The 24,642-nt window shown below is 41.2% G+C and overlaps 1 protein-coding gene across 2 annotated transcripts in view; it reads left to right on the top strand.

Annotated features, from left to right (window-relative positions):
* Nucleotides 1-22: 22 nt before the first annotated feature.
* LOC110528534 (3'-5' exoribonuclease HELZ2) overlaps nucleotides 23-24,642 on the top strand; it is a 36,636-nt gene continuing 12,016 nt past the window's right edge. For both annotated transcript variants that reach the window (XR_016497439.1, XM_021610647.3), the window contains exons 1-8: nucleotides 23-541; nucleotides 16,985-18,139; nucleotides 18,442-18,625; nucleotides 19,139-19,246; nucleotides 19,815-20,329; nucleotides 21,969-22,607; nucleotides 23,342-24,140; nucleotides 24,263-24,338. Coding sequence is in view for 1 of the 2 variants with exons in the window: in XM_021610647.3 (XP_021466322.2) it covers nucleotides 17,139-18,139; nucleotides 18,442-18,625; nucleotides 19,139-19,246; nucleotides 19,815-20,329; nucleotides 21,969-22,607; nucleotides 23,342-24,140; nucleotides 24,263-24,338 (3,322 nt within the window). In the remaining variant the exon portion in view is untranslated. The remainder of the gene's footprint in view (nucleotides 542-16,984; nucleotides 18,140-18,441; nucleotides 18,626-19,138; nucleotides 19,247-19,814; nucleotides 20,330-21,968; nucleotides 22,608-23,341; nucleotides 24,141-24,262; nucleotides 24,339-24,642) is intronic.

Below are 24,642 nucleotides of genomic sequence, written 5' to 3' on the forward strand. Positions count from 1 at the left end.
ACTGTGCATACAATACTAGTGATGGGCATTCCGAGTCTTTTCGGTGTAGGCCAAACGGTTCTTCGTTGAAAATGCTTAAGAATCGACCTACAACCACAAAAAATAGCTAAATTGAATTCAAATAAACGTTTACCTGGGGCCAAATTAGATGGCCTGCAAAGAAATCTGGACTAGATTGACGTATTCTCCCCCGTAGTTGTTGTTTCTGCCCTGAATATTCACCCTCCTTAGATAATTATTTTGTAACTTCTCTGCAGAAAAAAGTTATTTTGTGCTCAAAAAGCAGTAGCAGGAGGGAAAAAGCAGTACTAGCAGTATGCAAATCAGGGAGCCAAATGATCGGCTCTTTCACCGATGCGATTCGGTTGCCGACGTTCACCAAAAAGATCCGTTCAAAAAGAGCCGTTCGTTCGCGAAATTATATTCCAGCGATGGGAGGGATTTATTGGCCCCATATCCACTATAACAGATACAACGGAAGAAACTGGAGTTTCAATTTAATGTGAAATGTCTGACTGTTAAAACTCCTGAAACTATTGCGGTGAGTTCAGCATTTTAAAATGACTTAATTAACCATGTGTGGGTTATAAGCGAACGTTTTGAAAATAATTGTAAATGTGACGAACCTGCCACTTCCTTCTAGATCAAACCAGGAATTACTTGATGTTGTATTTTTTTTTATTTATGAAAACAAATGATCTAATTGTTTCCTGGTGAAAGGTATGCAAGGTAAAGCGGCCTATAAGATCCGTCCAAAACGTGTACGCACAAATATTGGACCATATGTGTCGTTCATACTTTTCGCATTCTTAGCTCGGCTCTAACAATTTCTGTAAACTGTAAACACATTCAAATTAATAGAGGACGGGTACGGAGCCGCGTTGGTTGGGAATTTGAGCTGTGCGTCCATCGTGGACCGTGGTCAATAGATCCATATAGCAAGTTGGGGGCGATGAAACAACAGAAGCACATTAATTTTCAATGAATGAAGCGAAGTGCGCGGGAGGACCGTTGGGCGATGCTAGAATGGCCAGAGAGGGAGAGGAAGAGAGGCCCAGCTCGGCAGAAAATCTGTCTCCCTCTAGCAGGTGGCGTTTTTTCGTTGTTTCGCCCACCAAGCAAGTAGTTTGGTCAACAAAAACATTTATGGCTTATTTGCTACACGAGGCTTATTTGATGGAATAGGCGTTTTGTAAGAATGTACTGATATAAATAGGACACGTGACATCCCGGTCACTGAGAGAAAAAAAACTTAACATCAATATCAGAGTTGTCTCAATATGGTTTTGCATATTCATGACATGAGGCTCGTAGCTTAGCATATCTTTCCATTGAATACTGGTGGTTGACGTCAACAACCTAATCTAATATATATTTAAAAAAAAACATTAAAATAATGAGATGTATTCACCAATCCAAAGAAAGGATAGGTGGGAGCTAGACAGCCCGCAGTGGGGCTTTGCGGACAAAGACTCCCATTGTTTAGGGCGGAGAGAAATGTATCTTGTCAGTATATCCATAGTCTTTGGAATGGGCGAGGGAGCTTGAACAGGGCTGGACCAAAGTTGGGAAAACTTTGTACTTGCTATTGACCAATCAACTCTCACTATAGTTTCCAACCCCTAGTGGATTGGCTGTTGATACTTAGCACTACCTAGCCTGGTTTTTAGCTTGCTATCACCAACATGAGGGCGAAGAAATCTTGACTATCTGAATTTACGAGTTAAAAGGATCTCGGCTATCGCAATCGGACACTGGTGTCTCAGCGTCTGTGAACTATGATTTAAGAGTAAACAATAGTCCACAGACTGCTTTACTAAATAAATCTCTGTTGGCCAACAGCCTATCGACCAAACAATCGACCAGTCGACTAAATGGGATCAGTCTTAGTTGACTCCATTGCTTCCAACAGTTGTGTCAAGTTGTCTGGGTGTCCTTTGGATTGTGGACCATTCTTGATACACACATCTTTTGTCTTGCCTATTCACCCTCGGAATGGCACACACATACACAATCGATGTCTCAATTGTCTCAAGGTTTAAACATTCTTCTTTAACCTGTCTACTCCCCTTCATCTACACTGATTGAATTGGATATAACAAGTGATATCAATAAGGGATCATAGCTTTCACCTGGACTCACCCGGACAGTCTGTTATGGAAAGAGCAGGTGTTCCTAATGTTTTGTACACTATTTGTCTTTAAATAGGCCTACCTCCTTTCTGCATTGGACTCAGGCCTCATGTCTGGGGTGGAAAATTAACTTCTGAAAGTACAATGCTTAGATTCATAATGACATCTTAGATTTAAATCTTTACAAAACAGCGATAGTTTCTTTGCAAAGAAGACACACAGGTTTGGCATTGGAGAAATGCTGTACGATGAATATCTTTTAATAGAGTAGGTAGGTAAAATCTTTCCTCATCAATAGCGCTTCAAGCTTGGCACACCTGAGCACTCTGGAGCAGGTTTTCATCAAGGATCTCTGTACTTTGTTCTGTTTATCTTGGCCTCGATCCTGACTAGCCTTCCCCAGCATGATGCTGCCACCGCCATGCTTCACCGTAGGAATGGTGCCAGGTTTCCTCCAGACGTGACACTTTGCATTCAGGCCAAAGAGTTCAATCTTGGATTCATCAGACCAGAGAATCTTGTTTCTCATGGTGTGAGAGTCTTTAGGTGCCTTTTGGCAAACTCCAAGCGGGCTGTCATATGCTTTTTAGGAGGAGCTCTGTCAGAGTGACCATCAGGTTCTTGGTCACCTCCCCGATCAATGCCATTCTCCCCTGATTGCTCAGTTTGGCAGGATGGCCAGCTCTAGGAAGAGCCTTGGTGGTTCAAATTTCTCCCATTTAAGAATGATGGAGGCCACTTGTGTTCTTGGGGACCTTCAGTGCTGCATACATTTTTTAGTTTTCTTCCCCAGATCTGTGCCTCGACACAATCCTGTCTCGGAGAACTATGGACAATTCCTTCGACCTCATGGCTTGGCTTTTGCTCTGACATGCACTGTCAACTGTGGGACCTTGTATAGACAGGTGTGTGCCTTTTACAAATCATGTCCAATCAATTGAATTCGCCACAGGTGGACTCCAATCAAGTTGTAGAAACATCTCAAGGATGATCAATGCAGACAGGATGCACCTGAGCTCAATTTCGAGTCTCACACACACCAAACTGGCTGCGCACGTGCGCCATCGTGCATAAATATATATTTATATTTACACACACCAAATATGATCACGACAAGCAGGTTAAAAATATCAAAACAAACTCTCAACCAATTATATTAATTCGGGGACAGGTCGAAAACCATTAAACATTTATGGCAATTTAGCTAGTTAGCTTGCACTTGATAGCTAATTTGGCCTATTTAGCTAGCTTGCTGTTGCTAGATAATTTGTCCTGGGATATAAACATTGAGTTGTTATTTTACCTGAAATGCACAAGGTCCTCTACTCTGCCAATTAATCCACACATAAAACGGTCAACCGAATCGTTTCTAGTCATCTCTCTTTCTTCCAGGCTTTTTCTTCTCTTGACTTTATATTGCAATTGGCAACTTTCATAAATTAGATGCATTACCGCCACTGACCTCGTTCTTCTTTCAGTCACCCACGTGGGTATAACCAATGAGGAGATGGCACGTTGGTACCTGCTTCTATAAACCAATGAGGAGATGGGAGAGGCAGGACTTGCAGCGTGATCTGCATCAGAAATAGAACTGATTTATATTTTAGCCCTTGTTAACGCAGACGCTTGTTGGAGCGCGCAATAATTGAATAACGTAGATTTCTAAATTTATTTTGCAATACGTACGCGACCGGTGTGGTCAGCCTGTCAAACATAGCAAAGGGTCAAAATACTTATGTAAATAAGGTATCTGTTTTTTTTATTTTAATACATTTGCTAAAGTTCTAAAAAACTGTTTTTGCTTTTTCATTATGGGGTATTGTGTGTAGATTTCTGAGGGGAAAAAAGAATTGAATCAATTTTAGAACAAGGCTGTAATGTAACAAAATGTGGAAAAAGTCAAGGGGTCTGAATACTTTTCGAATGCACTGTAGCTCCCCAATACCGTCTGATGAATAAATTTAATTTAATACATAAATGGTGACCACAGCCCTTCAAAATACCTCTGAATCGTGTTCTAATGCGATTTTTCCCACCCTGCTCCATGTATTCACTGTATTCGATTTCAAATTTGGCTCCCAGTGCAGCTAGTTCCGGGGGTATTTTGACGCATCTGACAGTTCCTTCTCTGTATGTTCCGAGACGCGTACACGTTTGCTACACTGATAGACTGTCTATCAGACACAGCATGTTGGTGGCACCTTCATTGGGCAGAACAGGCTCGTGGTAATGACAGGAGTGAAATTAGTGGAATGGTATCAAATACATCAAACACATGGTTTCCAAGTGTTTGATGCCATTCCATTTGCTCAGTTCCGGCCATTATTATGAGCCGTTCTCCCCCCCCAACAGCCTCCTGTGCTATCAGAGTACCAAACTGTACACATAAGCACAGCAGAGTTATAGAATATTGGACCGTTGGCTTTCATACTTTTCTAATTCTCAGCGCAGCTCCAGCAATTTCTCCAACTGTCAACACATTCAAATGAATAGAGGACAGGAACCAAGAGACACGTTGCTTGGGTATTGTGGGGAGGTGCGCATTCAGGCTGTGCGACTCCCGTGGATGGTGGGGGCCGGACTATCGCTTCCTCATTAACGCTTAAGATTGAACAGTCAAAGACAAAGGTTTCCTCTGAAGTAGCCTACATGACAGCAACTTCAGATATTTTACTGTTACTGGAAGCACATTGCTGGACTGTTGGGACTGGAAGTGAAATGTGATGGGAAAGTATACACTGTCTTTTTTCTTTAAAGAGCGACTGAATGCACAGATGTGTTAAGAAAAACAAGATTTCAGTCTTGGGGGTGTGGTTCATGTGGCAGTTACTGATGTTTGTCTCCCATGAGACACCCTAGTAACAAAGCCAGTATTTATTACTTCCTCAAAATAGTAGTGCTGAGCGATTTAGTGTTGAGGTCATTTCGGTTCGATTATAAAACATGTATAATGGTTTTTGATTTCAATTTTGATAATTTTTTAAAACATTAAATGCATTATGAAATAGAGCTTTTTGATGGAAATTACAAGGCCCAAAAGAGTTAGCATTCAACTGCCAAAACATTGTAAGTAAGTCCACATTAGGTAGACATCAGTAGGGAAATAGGAAATTAATATGAAATAATACAATATTTAAGGTGTGTATGTTACTTAGTTTTTATTTGATGACTTTATTATTTTTCATTTCATAAAGTCTTCATCTGATCTCTGCTCAGGCAGTAGCAGTCTGCCAGCCAGACCTAACGTTATCTATGTGCTCCCCATACTGTATTGTATGTCTTTAGTCATCCTATTTAGCTACCTTGCCTAAGTAGTCTATGCCAAAGAGCTGTCTGACAAAATCATTTTACTACTTCTTCAAAGGCATACTTTCACGAACTGTCTCTGTCCCTCTCGTCATTGTGTAGATTCCTCTCTCATGCGGTCTATATGGTCTGTGTGTATCTAAACTAATGACACGTTTACATCTTAAAGTATTTCATTATGCAGTAAGTCTTCCTCAGTCTTGCCCCGCTACTGAACGAACAAGTTTAGCGTTTGTGCAAAATGGAGGAGAGACTTTTTTTAAATTCAAGACAGGATACATATATTATTTCAGGTGATAAAAGATTAAACATGTTTTGTTTAACTACTTTATCCACAACTTGTTTCTCAAAATGTATAGCAAGTCAAGCAAACTTGCACTGCAGAACAACTAGCTAACTAAAAGCTAGGCTAGGTTGAAGATACCATTGTAGCTAGCGAAAATACCGATAATACCTAATAATTATCATCAAAAAGCAAATGTCATTACAATCACAATAAACTTAGATGCATTATGCAGAAATAGCTCTGCCATTGCTAAAATTTCAGTTTATGTGACAAAACAAGAAAGTATAGTGTAGAGCAGTGGTTGTCAACCTTTTCTGAGTCAAGATCACTTTCTGAGTCAAAAATCTGAGTCAAGATCTACCGCTCAGGTAAAAAAAAAATATTTAAAAAAAGACTTAAAAAAACATAAGCCTATTCAACTTTGACCAATTCAAAACAGTTCTGTAGCAATACGATTTGCGCAGTAGGCTATAGGCCCAATACATTATCACTGCACATAGAATTGCCCTGCCAATGTTTTTCTTCTCAGACCATTTTGAGAATTTTTTTAACTTGCTGTGTCTCTCTAGTCATGGTTTTAAAAGTTTTGAAATCTCACAGTATCAACGTTTTACAGTCTTCTTATACTTGTTTTTACAGTCTATGTCTCGAGGAAACCTTGCAGGCACAGTGATCTGAGCTATCTGTTGGGCCAGTTTATAGGTGCAGTTGATTAGCTCTCTGGGCCTGCCAGATAGGTGGAGTTCCTTCTACAGACACATGAAATTGGTCAAAATGGGAACATTTTGCCTTCCTGTCGATAAGGCTGCTGAAGGAAGTGCATCTACCGCCAACAGCGCAAAACAAATAAAAAAATTGGAACGCAAGGCATTATCATATTTTTTTTTTTACAGAAATGTTTGGTAATCAACTAGGTTGGTGACCACTGGTGTAGAGAATCATTGTACCACCTTAACCACTGTGAAATATATTTTCCATAACCCAAAATATTGTAGATTCATCTGTCTGGAGTTGGTGTACAAAACCTAAAGTTCAAGACAAACAGGAAGCATAGAAATGTCGCACATAGAACAGTTCTACAGCTTCTTAGACATGCTTTCAATGAGAATGACAGATCTATAACACAAATTTCTATGGTCATTTGGTTGGGTCGCCCAAAAAGTTAAGTATTGCAGCTTTAAACGGGAGGCAACAGTCATATAATATAATTGGCTTAACAGCCAATGTGTATTATTTAACATGAACTATTAAAATAGTAGGTAAAGGTAAAGCCCCACGTCATCTCAGCTCACTGGTCACCATAGCAGCACCCACTCGTAGCAAGCGCTCCAGCAGGTGTATTTCACTGGTCATCCCCAAAGCCAAGTCCTCTTTTGGCCACCTTTCCTTCCAGTTCTCTGCTGCCAATGACTGGAACGAATTGCAAAAATCTCTGAAGCAGGAGTCTTATATCTCCCTCTTTAACTTTAACCATCAGCTGTCAGAGCAGCTTACCGATCATTGCACCTGTACACAGCCCATCTGTAAATAGCCCACCCAACTACCTCATCCCCATATCATTATTTTTTTTGCTTCTTTGCACCCCAGTATTTGTACTTGCACATTCATCTTCTCCACATCTATCACTCCAGTGTTTAATTGCTAAATTGTAATTATTTCGTCACTATGGCCTATTTATTGCCTTAAATCACTAATCTTATTACATTTGCACACACTCTAGATTTTTCTATTGTGTTATTAACTGTACGTTTGTTTATCCCATGTGTAACTCTTTGCTTTATCTTGACCAGGTCGCAGTTGTAAATGAGAACTTGTTCTCAACTGGCCTACCTGGTTAAATAAAGGTGAAATAAAAAAATATACATATATTTTCATATTTTCTGTGGTTTAGTAACTTCTTGTTCATCGACGAACTCCGGCTGGACTGAAGACAATGTAGAGTTAGAAAAATGTCAAAGTATGCGGTGTCCTTCAACCGCAAATTGCGTTTCCACTCTATTGTGGATGTCCCCATTGAAATGCATGACATCCAGCGCATCGTAACAGAGTGCTTATGGGTAATATGAACAAGGCTTAACGTAGCAGGCTTAAAAGTGTATTCGTCCAGAGATCTGCATATTATGACAAGATGCTCATGTCGCCGCCCTTACAATGGGGTCGTTGTCCCAAAGGCGGGAAGGCAGGCGACAAAAAAATAAATGCATTAGGATTATTTTTGATAGATTTTTGGTGATAGTGAAATCTCCCTCTTCACCTCTTGCTCTATGATTCATCTCCGTCTTGAAAAAAACTGCCGCAATGGATTATTGTCATTGTAGTTACTGCATTTCTGAGCAGAACTAGATTGAATATTTGCTGAATGAAAACTACAACTCCCTCCAGCCCAGCATCCTACATCAAATAAAATAAAATGTAATTGTATTTATCACATGCGCCGAATACAACTGGTGTGGACTTTACAGTAAAATGCTTGCTTACAAACCTTTCCCAATGATGCAGAGTTAAAATAGTAACTAACATGAGGAATAAAATAAAATACACAAGAATGGAGCTATATACAGGAAGTACCAGTATCAGATCAATGTGCATTGGTACTAGGTACTTGAGGTAGATATGTACATAAAGCCAGGGTAAAGTGACTAGGCATCCAGATAGATAATAATAAGAGTAAAATAGATTACCAGCAGCAAACGATGAGTGTAAAAGTGTGTGTGTGTGTGTGTGTATGTACAGTATGTTTGTGTTGTGTCGGTATGCGTGTGTGTGCGCGTATGTAGTGTTTGAATGTTGGAGAGATTTCTGTGGAAGTGACAGTGGAGTGTGTGTGAGTTAGTGTGTATATAAAGTCTAGTGAGTGTGCATAGGGTCAGTGCAAGATAGAATCAGTGCAGATAGTGTGGTTACTATTAATTAGCTATTTAGCATTTGTTTCAGAGCCTGTTGGTCCGAGAGCCGATGCTCCGGTACCGTTTGCCGGATGGTAGCCGGGTGAACAGTCTATGGCTTGGGTGGCTGGAGTCTTTGGCAATTTTTGGGGTCTTCTTCTGACACCACCTTATATAGAGGTCCTGAATGGCAGGAAGCTCAGCCCCAGTGATGTACTGGGCTGTCCGCCAACCGTGTTGAGGGTCAGCGTGGAGGAGGTCTTGTTGCCTTCCCTCACCTCCTGGGGCCGACCCGTCAGGAAGTCCAGGATACAGTTGCTGAGGGACGAGTTCAGTCCCAGGGTGCGTATCTTGGGGATGAGCTTGGAGTGGACTATAGTGTTGAATGCTGAGATGTAGTCTATGAACAGCATTCTCACGTAGTTATTTCTCTTCCTCAGGTGGAAGAGGACAGTGTGAAGTGCAATTGATATTGCGTCATCTGTGGATCTGTTGGGGTGGTATGCGAATTGGAGTGGGTCTAGGAAGATGGTGTTGATGTGTGTCATGACCAGCCTTTCAAAGCACTTCATCATTACAGATAGTCATTTAGGCTGGGTACTTTGGAGCTCTTGCGAACAGGGACAATGGTGGTCAGCTTGAAACATGTTGGGATTACAGACTGGGACAATGAGAGATTGAAAATGTCTGTGAAGACACCTGCCAACTGGTCTGCACATGCTTTGAGAACGCGCCCTGGTATTCCGTCTGTTAACCGGTTTAAATGTTTGGCAACGGACAGCGAGATCACACAGTCATACGATGAGCTTCGTAGCTGGTGAAATAGGATTCCACCTTCCTCCTATATTGTCCTTTTGCATGTTTGATGTCTCGTCAGAGGTCGTAGCGGGATTTCTTGTATACGTTCATGTCTGTGTGTTGTTCATCGTAAGTGGTAGTTACAGCTTTTAGCCCAGCACTGATGTTGCCTGTAATCCATGGATTTGGTTGGGATATGTTCTTATAGTCACTGTGGGGATGACATTGTCTATGCACCTATTGATGAAGCCTGTGACTGTTGTGGTAAACTCCTCAATGTTATCGGATGAATCCCAGGACATATCCCAGGCTTGTACAAGTAAAACAGTCTTGTAGACTTGTTTCTAATTCGTCTTACCACTTCCGTATTGAGCGGATCACTTGTACTTCCTGTTTGAGCTTTTGTTTGTAAACAGGAAGCAGGAGAATTAAGTCACGGTCAGATTAACTGAAGAGAGAATGAGGAAACACCATTATGACAAAGCAAAAACAGGTTTCTATACATTTTTTCAAATGTTTCATTTTTTAAAACTGAAATATCACATTTACATAAGTATTCAGACCCTTTACTCAGTACTTTGGAAAAAATCACATTTGGCAGCGATTACAGCCTTGAGTCTTCTTGGGTATGACACTACAAGCATGGCACACCTGTATTTGGGGAATTTCTCCCATTCTTCTCTGCAGATCCTCTCAAGCTCTGTCAGGTTGGATGGTGAGCGTTGCTGCACAGCTATTTTCAGGTCTCTCCAGAGATGTTAGATTGGGTTCAAGTCCGGGTTCTGGCTGGGCCACTCAAGGACATTCAGAGACTTGTCCCGAAGCCACTCCTGCGTTGTCTTGGCTATGTGCTCTGGAGCAGGTTTTCATCAAGGACCTCTCTGTACTTTTCTTTGTTCATCTTTGCCTCAATCCTACTCTCCCAGTCCCTGCCACTGAAAAACATCCCCAAAGCATGATGCTGCCACAACCATGCTCACCTTAGGGATGGTGCCAGGTTTCCTCCAAACTTGAAACTTGCCAATCAGGCCAAAGAGTTCAATCTTGGTTTCATCCGAACAGAGAATCTTGTTTCTCATGGTGTGAGAGTCTTTAGGTGCCTTTTGGCAAACTCCAAGCGGGCTTTTGTGTGCCTTTTACTGAGGAGTGGATTCTGTCTGGCAACTTGACCAATAAAGGCGTGATTAGCGGAGTGCTGCAGAGATGGTTGTCCTTCTGGAAGGTTCTCCCATCTCCACAGAGGAACTCTAGAGCTCTGTCAGAGTGACCATCAGGTTCTTGGTCACCTCCCTGACCAAGGCCCTTCTCACCCGATTGCTCAGTTTGGCCGGGCGGCCAGCTCTAGGAAGAGTCTTAGTGGTTCAAACTTCTCCCATTTAAGAATGATGGAGGCCTCTGTCTTCTTGGGGACCTTCAATGCTGCAGACATTTCTTTCTTTCGGGATTTGTATACCGAGTATGTCCACATCACCGTCAGACCATTTTATTGGTAATGTCAAAGTTGTATTTTTTTGTGATCCAATTAAGTAATAAAGGCCCGATTGGGAGTGGTATATGGCCAATTTACCATGGCTAAGGGCTGTTCGAATGCACTGTGCCTGGATACAGCCCTTAGCCGTAGTATATTGGCCATATGCCACAACCCCCCGAGGTGCCTTATTGCTATTATAAACTGGTTACTAATGTAATTAGAGCAGTCAAATGAAATGTTTTGTCATACCCTTGGTATGCGGTCTGATATACCATGGCTGTCAGCCAATCAAGCACAGGCTTGAATCACCCAGTTTTATAATACATAATATAGTACACTTGTAATCCAGAGAGGTTAGAAAAAGTATCTAGATCCTCTGTAAGGCTTGTGGAGGGATCCAAATTGTGGATTTATTAAAAAAAACATGAATCATCAAAAACAAACGACACCTTTGTTTTTAAGCCATGGATTTCGAATCCCTTAATATTATTGTTGGATCTGATTTTAGTAGCTAACATTTCAATGTCCATAATAAATACAGCTGAAGTTGGAAGTTTACATACACCTTAGCTAAATACATGTAAACTCAGTTTTTCACAATTTCTACCATTTAATCCTGGTTAAAATTCCCTGTTTTAGGTCAGTTAGGATCACCACTTTATTTTAAGAATGTGAAATGTCAGAATAATAGTAGAGAGAATGATTTATGTTCAGCTTTTCCCCCCATCACATTCCCAGTAGGTCAGAAGTTTACAAACACTCAATTAGTATTTGGTAGCATTGCCTTTAAATTGTTTAACTTCTTATGGCTTGGGGGCAGTATTTTCGACATCTGAATGAGAAGCGTGCCCAAAGTAAACTGCCTGTTACTCAGGCCCAGAAGCTAGGATATGCATATAATTGGTAGATTTGGATAGAAAACACTCTAAAGTTTCCAAAACTGTTAAAATAATGTCTGTGAATATAACAGAACTGATATGGCAGGTGAGGAAAATCCATCCAGGAAGTGGGATTTTTTTTTTATGTGGGAAGTTTTCAATTGAATGCCTATAGAGTATCTAATGGGTTAGGCCCCAGATTGCAGTTCCTATGGCTTCCACTAGATGTCAACAGTCTTTAGACATTGGCTTGTTTTCTGAAAAATGAAGAAGAATGTGACCTTTCTGTCAGTGGACTGGAGAATCATGCAGTGCTGGGTTGCGCGCGTGACCGAGTGCGAGCCCTTCGTTATTTTTCTTTCTATTGAATATGCTATTTTCCGGTTGAAATATTATTGATTAATTAGACAACTGCCAACCTATGGATTAATTATAAACATCGTTTGACATGTTTCGACGAACTTTACCAGTACTATTAGGATGTATTCGTCTGCATGTTAACCGCCTTTGAGACAGCTGCGGTCATCCCCCTCTTCAAAGGGGGGGACACTCTTGACCCAAACTGCTACAGACCTAAATATATCCTACCCTGCCTTTCTAAGGTCTTCGAAAGCCAAGTCAACAAACAGACTACCGACCATTTTGAATCCCACCATACCTTCTCCGCTATGCAATCTGGTTTCAGAGCTGATCATGGGTGCACCTCAGCCACGCTCAAGGTCCTAAACGATATCTTAACCGACCTCGAGGTCTACAAAATTTTTTTCTGAGGTCTTGGCTGATTTCTTTTGATTTTCCCATGATGTCAAGCAAAGAGGCACTGCATTTGAAGGTAGGCCTTGAAATACATCCACAGGTACACCTCCAATTGATTCAAATGATGTCAATTAGCCTATCAGAAACTTCTAAAGCCAAGACATCATTTTATGGAATTTTCCTAACTGTTTAAAGGCACAGTCAACTTAGTGTATGCAAACTTCTGACCCACTGGAATTGTGACACAGTGAATTATAAGTGAAATATTCTGTCTAAACAAGTGTTGGAAAAATTACTAATGTCATGCACAAAGTAGTTGTCCTAACCGGCTTGCCAAAACTATAGTTTGTTAACAAGAAATTTGTGGAGTGGTTGAAAAACGAGTTTCAATGACTCCAACCTAAGTGTATGTAAACTTCCAACTTCAACTGTATGTCCCCATTACCAGTAAAACATAATCTAGACCTATTTCTTTCACTTACTTGCTGTGTTGTTTCGTTGTTGATTTGTTCAGTCGTTTCATTCTCAACCAGGATTTCTATGGAACGCCGTTTGGGTCTTTGCGTGTCAAAAAATATACTAGAGTCAAATAACACTATTTCACGTGTCAAATAACACTTTCACGTGTCAAATAAGCTTGTTGGCCAATCTGGACCTAAATATGACTGCATGTCACATAATAATTTAATGCATTAATACATTTTTTACGTAGTTATTACACATTGATTACAGTATCACTCATATTTCATATGTGACAACGATTAATCGATACGTATGCTATGATGCTGGTACAGTTGTCTCGCGCACCTACAGTGCTGGTCATAAAAAAAGCTAGCTAGCTAATGGATGCAAACAATGTTCTTCCTAAAAACATAGCAAAACGACAATCTGGTTCAGTAGCTATATTTAGCTAGCTAACTATATAGCTAGGTGTCATCTAAAATAACCCTAATTTATAAAACAGTTGTTATTTGATTAACTGGTGGTCGGACCCATCTATGAGAAGCTAGCCACAATAAGGATTAGCCGCAATAGTGAATTGTGCGGTTAGCCTTCAAAATAAAAGTATGTCATTGACATTTATGCAAATTAATACAAATAATAGAATTATGCCTTAATTGAATAGATCATGCTAAACGAAAATCTGCTAAACAAAAATCTGTTGAAATCACACTGGATGTATTATACTTTAGAAATGCATTAGGGGCAAACGTATTTCACTGTACACCCTTACTTATGGATTGTGGATCAATGACATGGGGTATCAGTCTACTCAGTGACACCCAGAGAACATTAGCGTCGTAGCTCTTATTGCGGGACTCTGAAACAACTGTGAATTGAGCCACATTTATTTTCAACCTATGTGTATTGAACACTATTCCTGAGGATAAACAATACTGCGTGGATGTTTTGGAGTCTGATAACTCTGAGGAGGACGTTAGAAAAAAATATATTGGGTATTGAGAGACTGATACCTCATTTCATGGATCCCCAATCCTTAGGTAAAACTGTACAGTGCAATATTAATGTCAATACACATAATAGGCTGACTGGAGAAGTGATTTCACACAATCACAGTCCCGCGATAAGAGCAACAACGCTAATATTTGCGTAAACTCTTCAGAGTTGTGTTCTGTGGGTGTTACCGAGTAGACTGAAACCTCATTTCATTGTTTCACATTCCAAACTTGTTTAACATTATCTAGTCTATTTATGGCATGATTCCACCAATTGTAACTTTCAAAGAGGTACTTTTATTTTGAAGGCAAACCGCAAATCCACTATTGTGCCTAATCGTTATTGTGGCTAGCTTCACAAAACATAACCTGGTCCGGTTGATTCTCACTAGCCAGATGAAGCTATCTGGCTGCTTATAACATTAGCTTTGGGCAACAGGGTTAAGTAGCTGGCTAGCTATTTATTTTCATGAACTGAAGTTAGGAGGCAGCTCCTGTTTTCTTTGTGACTTGTGGTATCTCTCCGTTGTTCTAAATAAATTTAGTAGTCCGAATATGTCGGAAACACTAACTTGCTTGACCATGCTGTAGGTCATGTAACTGTTTGTTACATGCTAAGTATGCTTTGTGTACTTGACCGGACAGATGTTGCTTTCTGGTTTTGTGATGAAACAAAGGTGTGGTTGAATTAATTCTGCCACTGTGTTGTCTTGTCGTCTCGGCCCTAGGTCTATATATCACGGTCGCAAGGCATATGGACTAACAGGTTATAGAACAAACAATGCAATTATCACAACACATACGTTGTAAAATGGTATTTTTTTCTGGCTTGGCTTCCCCAGCTATTTTACCCACGCACCGCTACTGGATAATAGTATGAACATTCTGTATAAAATAAAGTAAAGATACATACAATAAAACTAACTAAATAGCAAAGTTGGGTTGGAACTCGTAAGATGTCACCCTTCTCCGTTGGCGCCATCTTCATCCAGTTAAAAAATGAAAAAGGGAAGGATTTGATTTCTCATTCGAGAAACGGTGCGTTGGGCTCACAAAGAAACAAACTAAATGGAATTCAAGTAATTGTTTAATAACCCAAAATAGTCCGAATGAAGCAACATCGCATTAGTGGAAACCAAGACTGTTCTCAGGACAGGCCTGGTTGTAGCTACATTTTTACATTTTAGTCAGTTAGCAGATGCTCTTATCCAGAGCGACTTACAATTGTATCAAGTACATTTTCCCTCAACATAGTATTTATCAGCAAAGTTTGTGCTAATGGGAAAGACGAGTTCTGTTTTTTTTAAAGATACTCTTCGAAGTTGGGTTTCGGACGTTTTCTGAAGATGGGAACCTGCCCTGAGAACAGTCTTGGTTTCCACTAATGCAATACAGCCAGAATGAATCTAAGATAACTCAATAAATCTTGAATTAATTTTGACGTTATTGCCGAGGAGGTTTTAGTTACTCAATTTTACATCTAGCTAAGGTGTTTGGTGCATCATGTGCATCATGTTGTCTTACGCCAAGTTAACAAACAGATTACTGACCATTTTGAATCACATCGTACCTTCTCCGCTATGCAATCTGGTTTCCGAGCTGGTCATGGGTGCACCTCAGCCACGCTCAAGGTCCTTAACGATATCATAACCGCCATCGATAAGATACATTACTGTGCAGCAGTATTCATCGACCTGGCCAAGGCTTTCGATTCTGTCAATCACCACCACTCTGTCAATCTTATTGGCAAACTCAACAGCCTTGGTTTCTCAAATGATTGCCTCGCCTGATTCACCAACTACTTCTCTGATAGAGCTCAGTGTGTGAAATCGGAGGGCCTGTTGTCCGGACCTCTGGCAGTCTCTATGGGGTCCTGTACGCTCTCGTTGGCTGGCCCTCGCTTCATACTCGTCGCCAAACCCACTGGCTACAAGTTATCTACAAGTCTCTGCTAGGTAAAGCCCCGCCCTATCTCAGCTCGCTGGCCACCATAGCAGCACCCACTCGTAGCACACGCTCCAGTAGGTATATCTCGCTGGCCACCCCCAAAGCCAATTTCTCCTTTGGACGCCTATCCTTCTAGTTCTCCGCTGCCACTTCCTGGAACGAACCGCAAAAATCACTGAAGCTGGAGATTCCCATCTCCCTCACTAGCTTTAAGAACCAGCTGTCAGAGCAGCTCACAGATCACTGCACCTGTTCATAGCCCACCTGTATACAGCCCATCTATCTACCTCATTCCCATACTGTATTTATTTATTTTTGCTCCTTTTGCACCACAGTATCTCTACTTGCACATCCATCTTTTGCACATCTACCATTCCAGTGTTTAATTGCCATATTGTAATTACTTCACCACCATGGCCTATTTATTGCCTTAACTCCCTTATTTGCACTCACTGTATATAGACTTTGTTTTCTACTGTATTTTTGAGTGTATGTTTTGTTCATTCCATGTGTAAATCTGTGTTGTTGTATGTGTCGAACTGCTATGCTTTATCTTGGCCAGGTCAAGCTTACCTGGTTAAATAAAGGTGAAATAAAGTAGTAAAATGTAATGATCTGCTGCGCTGGGCAGGTGTTTCACTGTCCGTGTGTTCTGCCATACGACTGGATAGAGCACAATCACCGCATCTGTGTATCTGTATTAGTGGGCAAGTGAGCATTGTCGAATCAACACCAAACCCTTAAGTAAGTTACCACTTGCAAAACTCAGTTTTTAATGAGACTGACCTTATGACCAAAAGTATCCTTTTGTAGTCAATTTTGACTTCACTGTGTTGGAGCTCCCAAGTGGCGCAGCGGTCTAAGGCACTGCATCTGTGTGCTAGAGGCATCACTACAGACCCTGGTTCAATTCCAGGCTGTATCATAACCGGCCGTGATTGGGAGTCGACATAGGGCGGTGCACAATTGGCCAAGTGTCGTCAGGGTTAGGGTATGGCCAGGGTAGGCTGTCATTGTAAATAAAAATGTGTTCTTAACTAACTTGCCTGGTGTTTTCATCTCCTCTAGAATCAACTGGCGAAAGGAGGCCATGGACATAGATTACATTGTCTTTGAATAATTGCCACATTCTTGACATTTGCAAATCTTGAACACCATCATTGTGTTCCCTCCATAACGTAAATCCCACTGTCTTTATATCGGATTCTATGAAGATTCAACAATGCCAGCCGAAGGGACAAGTAGGTCCAACCTGACTGGTCTCTTGTTGACATATAACTTCAAAGTTGTGTGTTCTGCATGCTCTGTAAAAGAAAACGAAATCTCGTACACCCTTAAAGCAGTCGACCACCATTGCAGCAGGGAACTTCTATTGGCTAAAGGCAAAGGTACTAACAAATGGAGGCTTGTTTCCCGTCGCCCTGAATTTCCAAACCCAAGCCAGTATGAAGTTTGTTGGTTCTTCAAGGAGGGCTCTGGGTGTATGAAGCACAGGAACCGCTGCACCTTCGCAAGGAGTCATGAGGAGGCCACAGTATGGAACTTTGTAAAGCACCAGAGGATAGATCACAGCACGTTAATTAGACTGATAACCGAGTCGGATAGAAGTGCCGTCCAACTGCAAAACATGGCTGAAAACATCCTCACTGAGTTCTCAGGGACATTTCAAGAGCTTTGTAAAGACTGCTTCCTCGGCACTCCACCAACAATTACAGGTAAACGGTGGAACAACACTTGCTCAGTGGATGCAGCCCATGTCTGGAGCCCAGTCTTGGTTCATCACCTGGCAGAAAGTCAGGGGAAGCAAGTCTACAATCAGATAAGGCCTCTGCCCCCAGTCTGCCCTTTCCAGTACTGCAACCATGTCATGCAAGGTATGCCCTGTTGGCATGGGCCCAGACAGTGCCAGTTTGCCCACAGCGAGGTGGAGATGGCTGTCTGGCGAGCAGAGGCTCATGGGGGGAGTCGCCAGGAACTCCTGCAGCTCTCCCAGGAGAGGCAACGTCAGAAGCAACAGTCGGCTCAAGACGTAGTGCCCGCCCCTAACCTGCAGGTGGCGATCTACTGCAAGGCTTGCCTCGTAACCCTCTCCTCCCGGGAGAGCTTTTTCAAGCACTGTGCCTCATTGGAGCATGCCCAGATGATCTCCGGGGACACGACCACAGATTGGAAACATCGTCCCCCGCCCCACGGCCGCAAAGCAGAGTTTTGGCTGTGCGAGAGGTAAACATGTTTTTGTAAACTCAAGGAGACAACCTCCACACACAATGCACATTCCAGAACGTTTTTGTATACACCTGAGTGACTGCGAACACTGCAAAGCCTAAAAGTGCCATTTGTATGATAGATGCATATGTAAATAGCCCTTATTGTCTATATTATATTGTCATCAATAAGCCATTTTCTTAACAAATCATGGGATATACAGGAAATGTAATTTGTTGAAATGATCAATAAGCAGCAATAAATCTTACTGGTTGTGCCTTTAGCGTCTCATTATAGTTTGTACTGACATTTCTTCTCAGGCCTGACACCTGTGAATATGGCACCAACTGTGTGAAAGCTCACTCTGAGGAGGAGCTTGAAGAGTGGGTAATGCGAGCCAAAGAGGACAAGGAGATAAGGCGCAACATAGAGGCTCAAGGCCTCATGTCTTACAGGGATCGTCTTTTGGAGGAGTACAGACACAGCAGCAATGAAGTGCACATTGTAAGTCATCATAGTTCAGATCAGGAACAAATGTCTCCATGCAATTGAGATTCAATCAAACCTGTACTTGATAAACCTGCACTGCTTCATAATAATAATGTTCCTGCACAATTCCACTGAGGCAAATAATTAGATGATGCCTCACGTGTGAAATTAACAAATCAATATTAAATGTTGACAAAGTGGTGCATTCTTCCAGGAACAGAGTGATTAGTCAGCAACACAGGTTTCCTGCATTGAGTGTCAGTTATGTTTCAATGTAAAGAACAAATGGTTGATTTATTCAAGTGAACAAGTGACATGAACTATTACATCTGTCAACATATGCCATAATAACACCGGTCATAACTGTTTCCAATACATTTAATATGACACTGTTATACCGTTTTGTTACTGCCCTCCAGCACACTGATATAACTTTTAGATATTCTACCTACTACATGTTATCTACATTTGTTTACTATAAAATGCTCATTGTCCCCAAACAACTAACAGTGTGACTAAATGTTACAGATGTCAGAGCAAGTTGATGACGTGACTGTCACTTTTGAAGAGGATTTGTGTGTGGAGTGTGTGGAGACTGATGCAGAATTCCAATGGAAGTTCCAGATCAAAACAGAGGTAACAGTTGGCCAGAAGTATGACATTCTGTTGTTTTGATGGTTATTCCTAACTGCCCGTTATGTCAATATATAGGGCTCTTGAATACAGTCAATACACTGTGAGAACATTTATCTGCTCAGTGTCTGTGAATATAATACGCTGTGCTTTTTCTTTGTGTCCACTCCATCTAAGTTTACTGTTGGCAGTAAAAGATTCAAGGCCAGGGCTCTTTCTCACAACTGTTTCCACTTTTTTGTCCTTCATTGCTATCTCTTTGGGCTCTGGGAAACAAGAGTACATTCTCTCCACTAAAGTTTCTATGTCCAACCTCTAATTTCAAGTGGAATGATTCTCATATTCGTGATTTTTATCAACTGGCTGGGGTGGAAACAAACTGGGCTACTACTAATTAATTTTGTCGTACAAAACAATAAATGAATTATTTTCGCCCCTCAGCTAGCCAAGTTAGCGAACTAGCAAGGATGAGGTGACTCATGAGCGAATTTAGCATTTTGCAAACATAATTCATATTGTATTGTGTTTAAGTGTCATTGGTCACCTGTATATTTTGCCTGTGTCTTCACAGAGACTACTTGCACATGTAGCATTACTGAAACAGGAACCTGGAGCCTCTTTCTCCCTGGATGAAAACAGTCCTGAGCCCTGCACTTACTCCATGGGTGAATCGTTCTGTAACTCAGACATGACCTATGACATCACCGTGTCCTTCAAGTCCAACAACCCGGGTCTTTACGAACAGTGGTTGGTGTTCGACTTTGACATGAGGCCAGTGCTCCTGCAGAAACTGAAGGTTAAAGTCGGACAGCAGCTATCCCCTAAGCTCGAGGAGCCACCTGAGGACGTTGGGCCCCCTTCCCAGAATCTGGAACGCTGGCATCGGGGGAACAGGGTCTTCATCCCCTGCTTGGAAAAGACAGAAGTACAGGAAGAGCTTCTGAAGGAGTACAAGCCTCCTCAGATTAGTTTGCGGTATAAACCACTTGACGACCGCAACACGCCCATGAATCACCAGAATTACAAAGAGAGGATGCACAGCTTCCTGTACACAGAGGAGCAGGCAGAAGATCAGGTGGTTTCAAGGTAACTTTTTTTTCATGGTTTTAATTCCTAGCTGATCATCAAATCAAATCAAATGTATTTATATAGCCCTTCGTACATCAGCTGATATCTCAAAGTGCTGTACAGAAACCCAGCCTAAAACCCCAAACAGCAAGCAATGCAGGTGTAGAAGCACGGTGGCTAGGAAAAACTCCCTAGAAAGGCCAAAACCTAGGAAGAAACCTAGAGAGGAACCAGGCTATGTGGGGTGGCCAGTCCTCTTCTGGCTGTGCCGGGTGGAGATTATAACAGAACATGGCCAAGATGTTCAAATGTTCATAAATGACCAGCATGGTCGAATAATAATAAGGCAGAACAGTTGAAACTGGAGCAGCAGCACGGCCAGGTTGGACTGGGGACAGCAAGGAGTCATCATCTTTAATAGTATTGTGTCATTCCACAAAATGAGTGCACATTTTAATATCCCTTTGATATTTTAAATAGAAATTGTTCACTAATATTACATCTTAAAAGCCTGTTTTATTCAATGAAGTGCCCATTATTATAGACCACATGGAGAATTCAATGAATCAGATTGTAGTCTGTTCATGACACTATACTCCAGTAGGCTCTGCCCTGTGGCCCCAGTAGAGATTTATGATGATCTATAAAGATATGCTAAAGTCCCAAAATGTCCTTCTGTGAGTTCCAGGAAGATTTGAACCCACATCACCCTAACATTTCACCTAGTTATTTTGTTGCTTTGACAAAGTAATTTATTATTATTCGATTTTTATTTATTTCATGTGTTTAAGGTCAAAGGTCAAATAGGGGATAACCTGCACGAGTGTGAGATAGAAATGTGAGTGGGGTCGTGGCCAGGGATCAGCCATTATTAATGGCGACCATGGAGCAATTATGGTTAAGTGCCTTGCTCAAGGGCACATTGGCAGATTTTTCACCTAGTCAGCTCTGGGATTCAAACCAGAGACCTTTCGTTTACTGGCCCAACACTCTTAATCACTAGGCTACATTCCGCCCCTAGTGATTCATAAAAAAATGTAAGTTCAACCCTGTTACGCGAACTGAACTCTCGTTTTAATATGGTGAGACTATTTTTAAATACCTTTTATTTTATTGAACATGTAATAGTCAAATCATAGTGTAAAAGCAGGTGAGCTGGTTCTACTCTATTTGGCCATTTTCTGGTGTTTTGTGTTAGAAAACTGAGTGGATCACGCATAACACTCCAACCCTGTTACCTATAGATCGGTAGGCTAGACATTTTTTCAACAATACATTTGTTTTGGTGAAGCTTGCATTCAATTGTCCCTCCCTGTTGCAGACAAGCTTCCATTTCCTCTTTCACAAGGGATTTATGGCTGATTTAAGATTAAATCGTCAACCCGGTTACAGTCAACCTTGTGACTTTATTTGGCACTTATACTATAGTATATATTCTTTTTATTTAACCTCTTGAGATGGGAAAACGCATGTTTTATTAGGTTGAATGTGTGCTCTTTATGACAGAATGTTACATTTATGTGACATCAAACGTTTTTCTTCTCACCAAGTTACACATCTCAAAAGACAACGAATTGGGGGAACGACCCTATTATAAATTATCTTCGGTTAAAAGGACAACAACCTCAAAGTCCCTCCATTTTATTTTGTGTTTTAGACTCAATGTTCGAGGGACCATCACCTTGTCGGCCACCCTAGACAACCCTCTGTTCGGGATGAAGATAGCTCCTCTGGGGGAACTATTCTGTGCCGTCTCAGTTCCTTATAATCTCACCCCAGACACCCCAGAGGGTTTGATGCTGAGACGAGGCATCCAATCAGCTCTCATAGCACCAGTATCTTCAGATAATCAAAGTCACAAGGTCTACGAAGCCATCATTCTCAGAGACGCCACCAGTGAGTATAAAATACACTTGCAGCTGTCTAAAAGATGCTGCTCTGACCTGAAGCTCCAAAAAAATGAAACATGTGAAATGGAAGTTCAGTTCCAGCTGAATCGTCTGAAGTTTTGTGAGATGCACAAAGCCATAGATCTCCTTCCAGACACAGAGAGAGTGTTACCAGACTTCAGGAACTGCAGTGTCCCTGTTAACAAAATACAATACCCCAAACTCAATGCAAAGCAGCAGGCAGCCATTGATTTCATCATAGGGGACTCCGATGGAAGAGAAAGTGTGGCCCCCCTCCTCATTTATGGACCATTTGGAACTGGAAAAACCTTCACGCTCGCTACAGCAGCCAAAGAGCTGGTACGGCAGCCTCACACCAGAGTACTGATCTGCACTCTTACAAACAGGTAATGACCCCAATGTTCTATTGACCCCAATTCACTTACACCGAGTTCAACTTTCTAGTCCCTTCATGTATTTTCAGTCTTACCTAATGCAATTCATTGACTGGCACAGATACTCATCTTTACATAATACATAGTGCTTAAGACTGGTAAAAACTTGTTTGTGCAAGTATTCCTACTTATGCGAGCTTTTTGTAAACATTAGATTAGCAACAAAGGAAGTTTATTTGACATCTTTGTAATGATTACTTAAAAGAACACAGTGAGGCTGTTGCACTATTATGAGTGGGTCCATCAATCATTTGTATTGTGTAAGCCTCATATCAGTTTGACAGTTACAGTATACACTGACATTTAAGTATTATGTAACAAATTGTGAAAATACACTGTGGTTAATAATCCTGCAGCAACAGGAAATTTGAATTATGTGGATTATAATAAATTGACATTTTGTTGCATTTTTCATTAGGACAAATCAAGTCTGAAATGTTAAAGTGGAAATTACAAACTGTATATACTCTTAAATTGGCATTTTCTGCGACAACAGAATGATCAAATTAAGATGGCACATCTGTATGCCATGTATTAATCCCAATGTTAATACATATTTGAATTCCACTCGTAGTTACAGTGTAAGCATCAATTTCATTTAAAAAAGTAGGGCAAGCAATTTTCAGTTCTGGGTTTAAGGACAATCACTGTTAAAAGTTAAGCACGACTAAACTCTCTCTTGTCAGCTCTGCAGATTTGTATGTCAAAGACCACTTCCACTCATACATTAACTCTGGACACCCTGAGATGAAGCCACTGAGGATAAAAGCAAATAAACTAGGGGTTCCAGTGAGTGCCACAGATGAGATCACACAGAAGTACTGCCTTCTATCAGAAAACGGACAGTTTTTCCTACCTCCTGCCAAATGTGATTTAGATTGCCATCGAATAGTCATCACAACTACTGCAATGGCAAGGCACTTCCAGGACCTGAAGCTCCCTGGCGGCTACTTCACCCACATCCTGATTGACGAAGCGTCCCAGATGCTTGAATGTGAAGCTCTGATGGCCCTTGGTCTGGCTGGGCCAGTAACTCGAGTGGTTCTAGCTGGAGATCACATGCAGATGGGACCAAAGCTCTTTTCAGTGGACGATGACCAACGCTCCAATCACACCTTGCTGAACCGTCTGTTCCACTACTATCAAGCCCAAGAGAGTAGTGCAGCTTTGAAAAGCAGAATCATTTTCAACGAGAACTATCGCTCCACCAAAGAGATAGTAGAATTCGTGTCCACTAACTTCTATGTTGGCAAGTCTGATGCCATCAAGGCTGTAGGTAATGTCCCAGCTCATCCGAACTGCCACCCCCTGAGGTTCCACCATGTCAGAGGAGAATCTCACTTGGACAACACATCCATGTCGTGGTTTAATCTTGAAGAGGTTACATGCGTGGTTAAAATAGTGCAAAATCTACTCAGAGATTGGCCACCCGCATGGGGGAATAAGGATCAACGCTCAGTCTGTGTTCTCTCTGAAGGATGCCAGGTAAAAATTGTTATTTGTCATTTGAACTTAGTTTAGGAAATCTAATAAATTTCTTGAGTAAATAGGGGAACAGCAAAAAAAAATGGTGACTTTTTTGTATCATCGTTTGTCTTTTTTCGTAGGTTCCAATGATCAGGAAAGAGCTTCGGAAAATATCCCTGAGCCGAGTGACTGTGGAAAATATTGCCAATGTTCAAGGTATTTATCATTAGATGTTAGATATTACTACACTGTTGGAGCTAGTGTATTGTAGGAACATAAACATTTCGCTACACCCGCAATAACGTCTGCCAAATATGTGTATGCAACCAATAAAATGTTGTGATTTGATTCATTTGCAAACATTGGTTCCAATAATTTGTTATTGTTTCCTAGACATGTACATTAAATAACACTATTTTGTAGATTTAACTACTGGTATGTAATTTTGATCTTTGTATAGAAACCTTTTTATCTGTCAAAATAATGAGTCCTTAACCATACAATTTTTTCATTATTTCTT

Source organism: Oncorhynchus mykiss, chromosome 7 (assembly GCF_057628025.1).
Source record: "Oncorhynchus mykiss isolate SJ-2025 chromosome 7, ASM5762802v1, whole genome shotgun sequence".
NCBI lineage: Eukaryota > Metazoa > Chordata > Actinopteri > Salmoniformes > Salmonidae > Oncorhynchus > Oncorhynchus mykiss.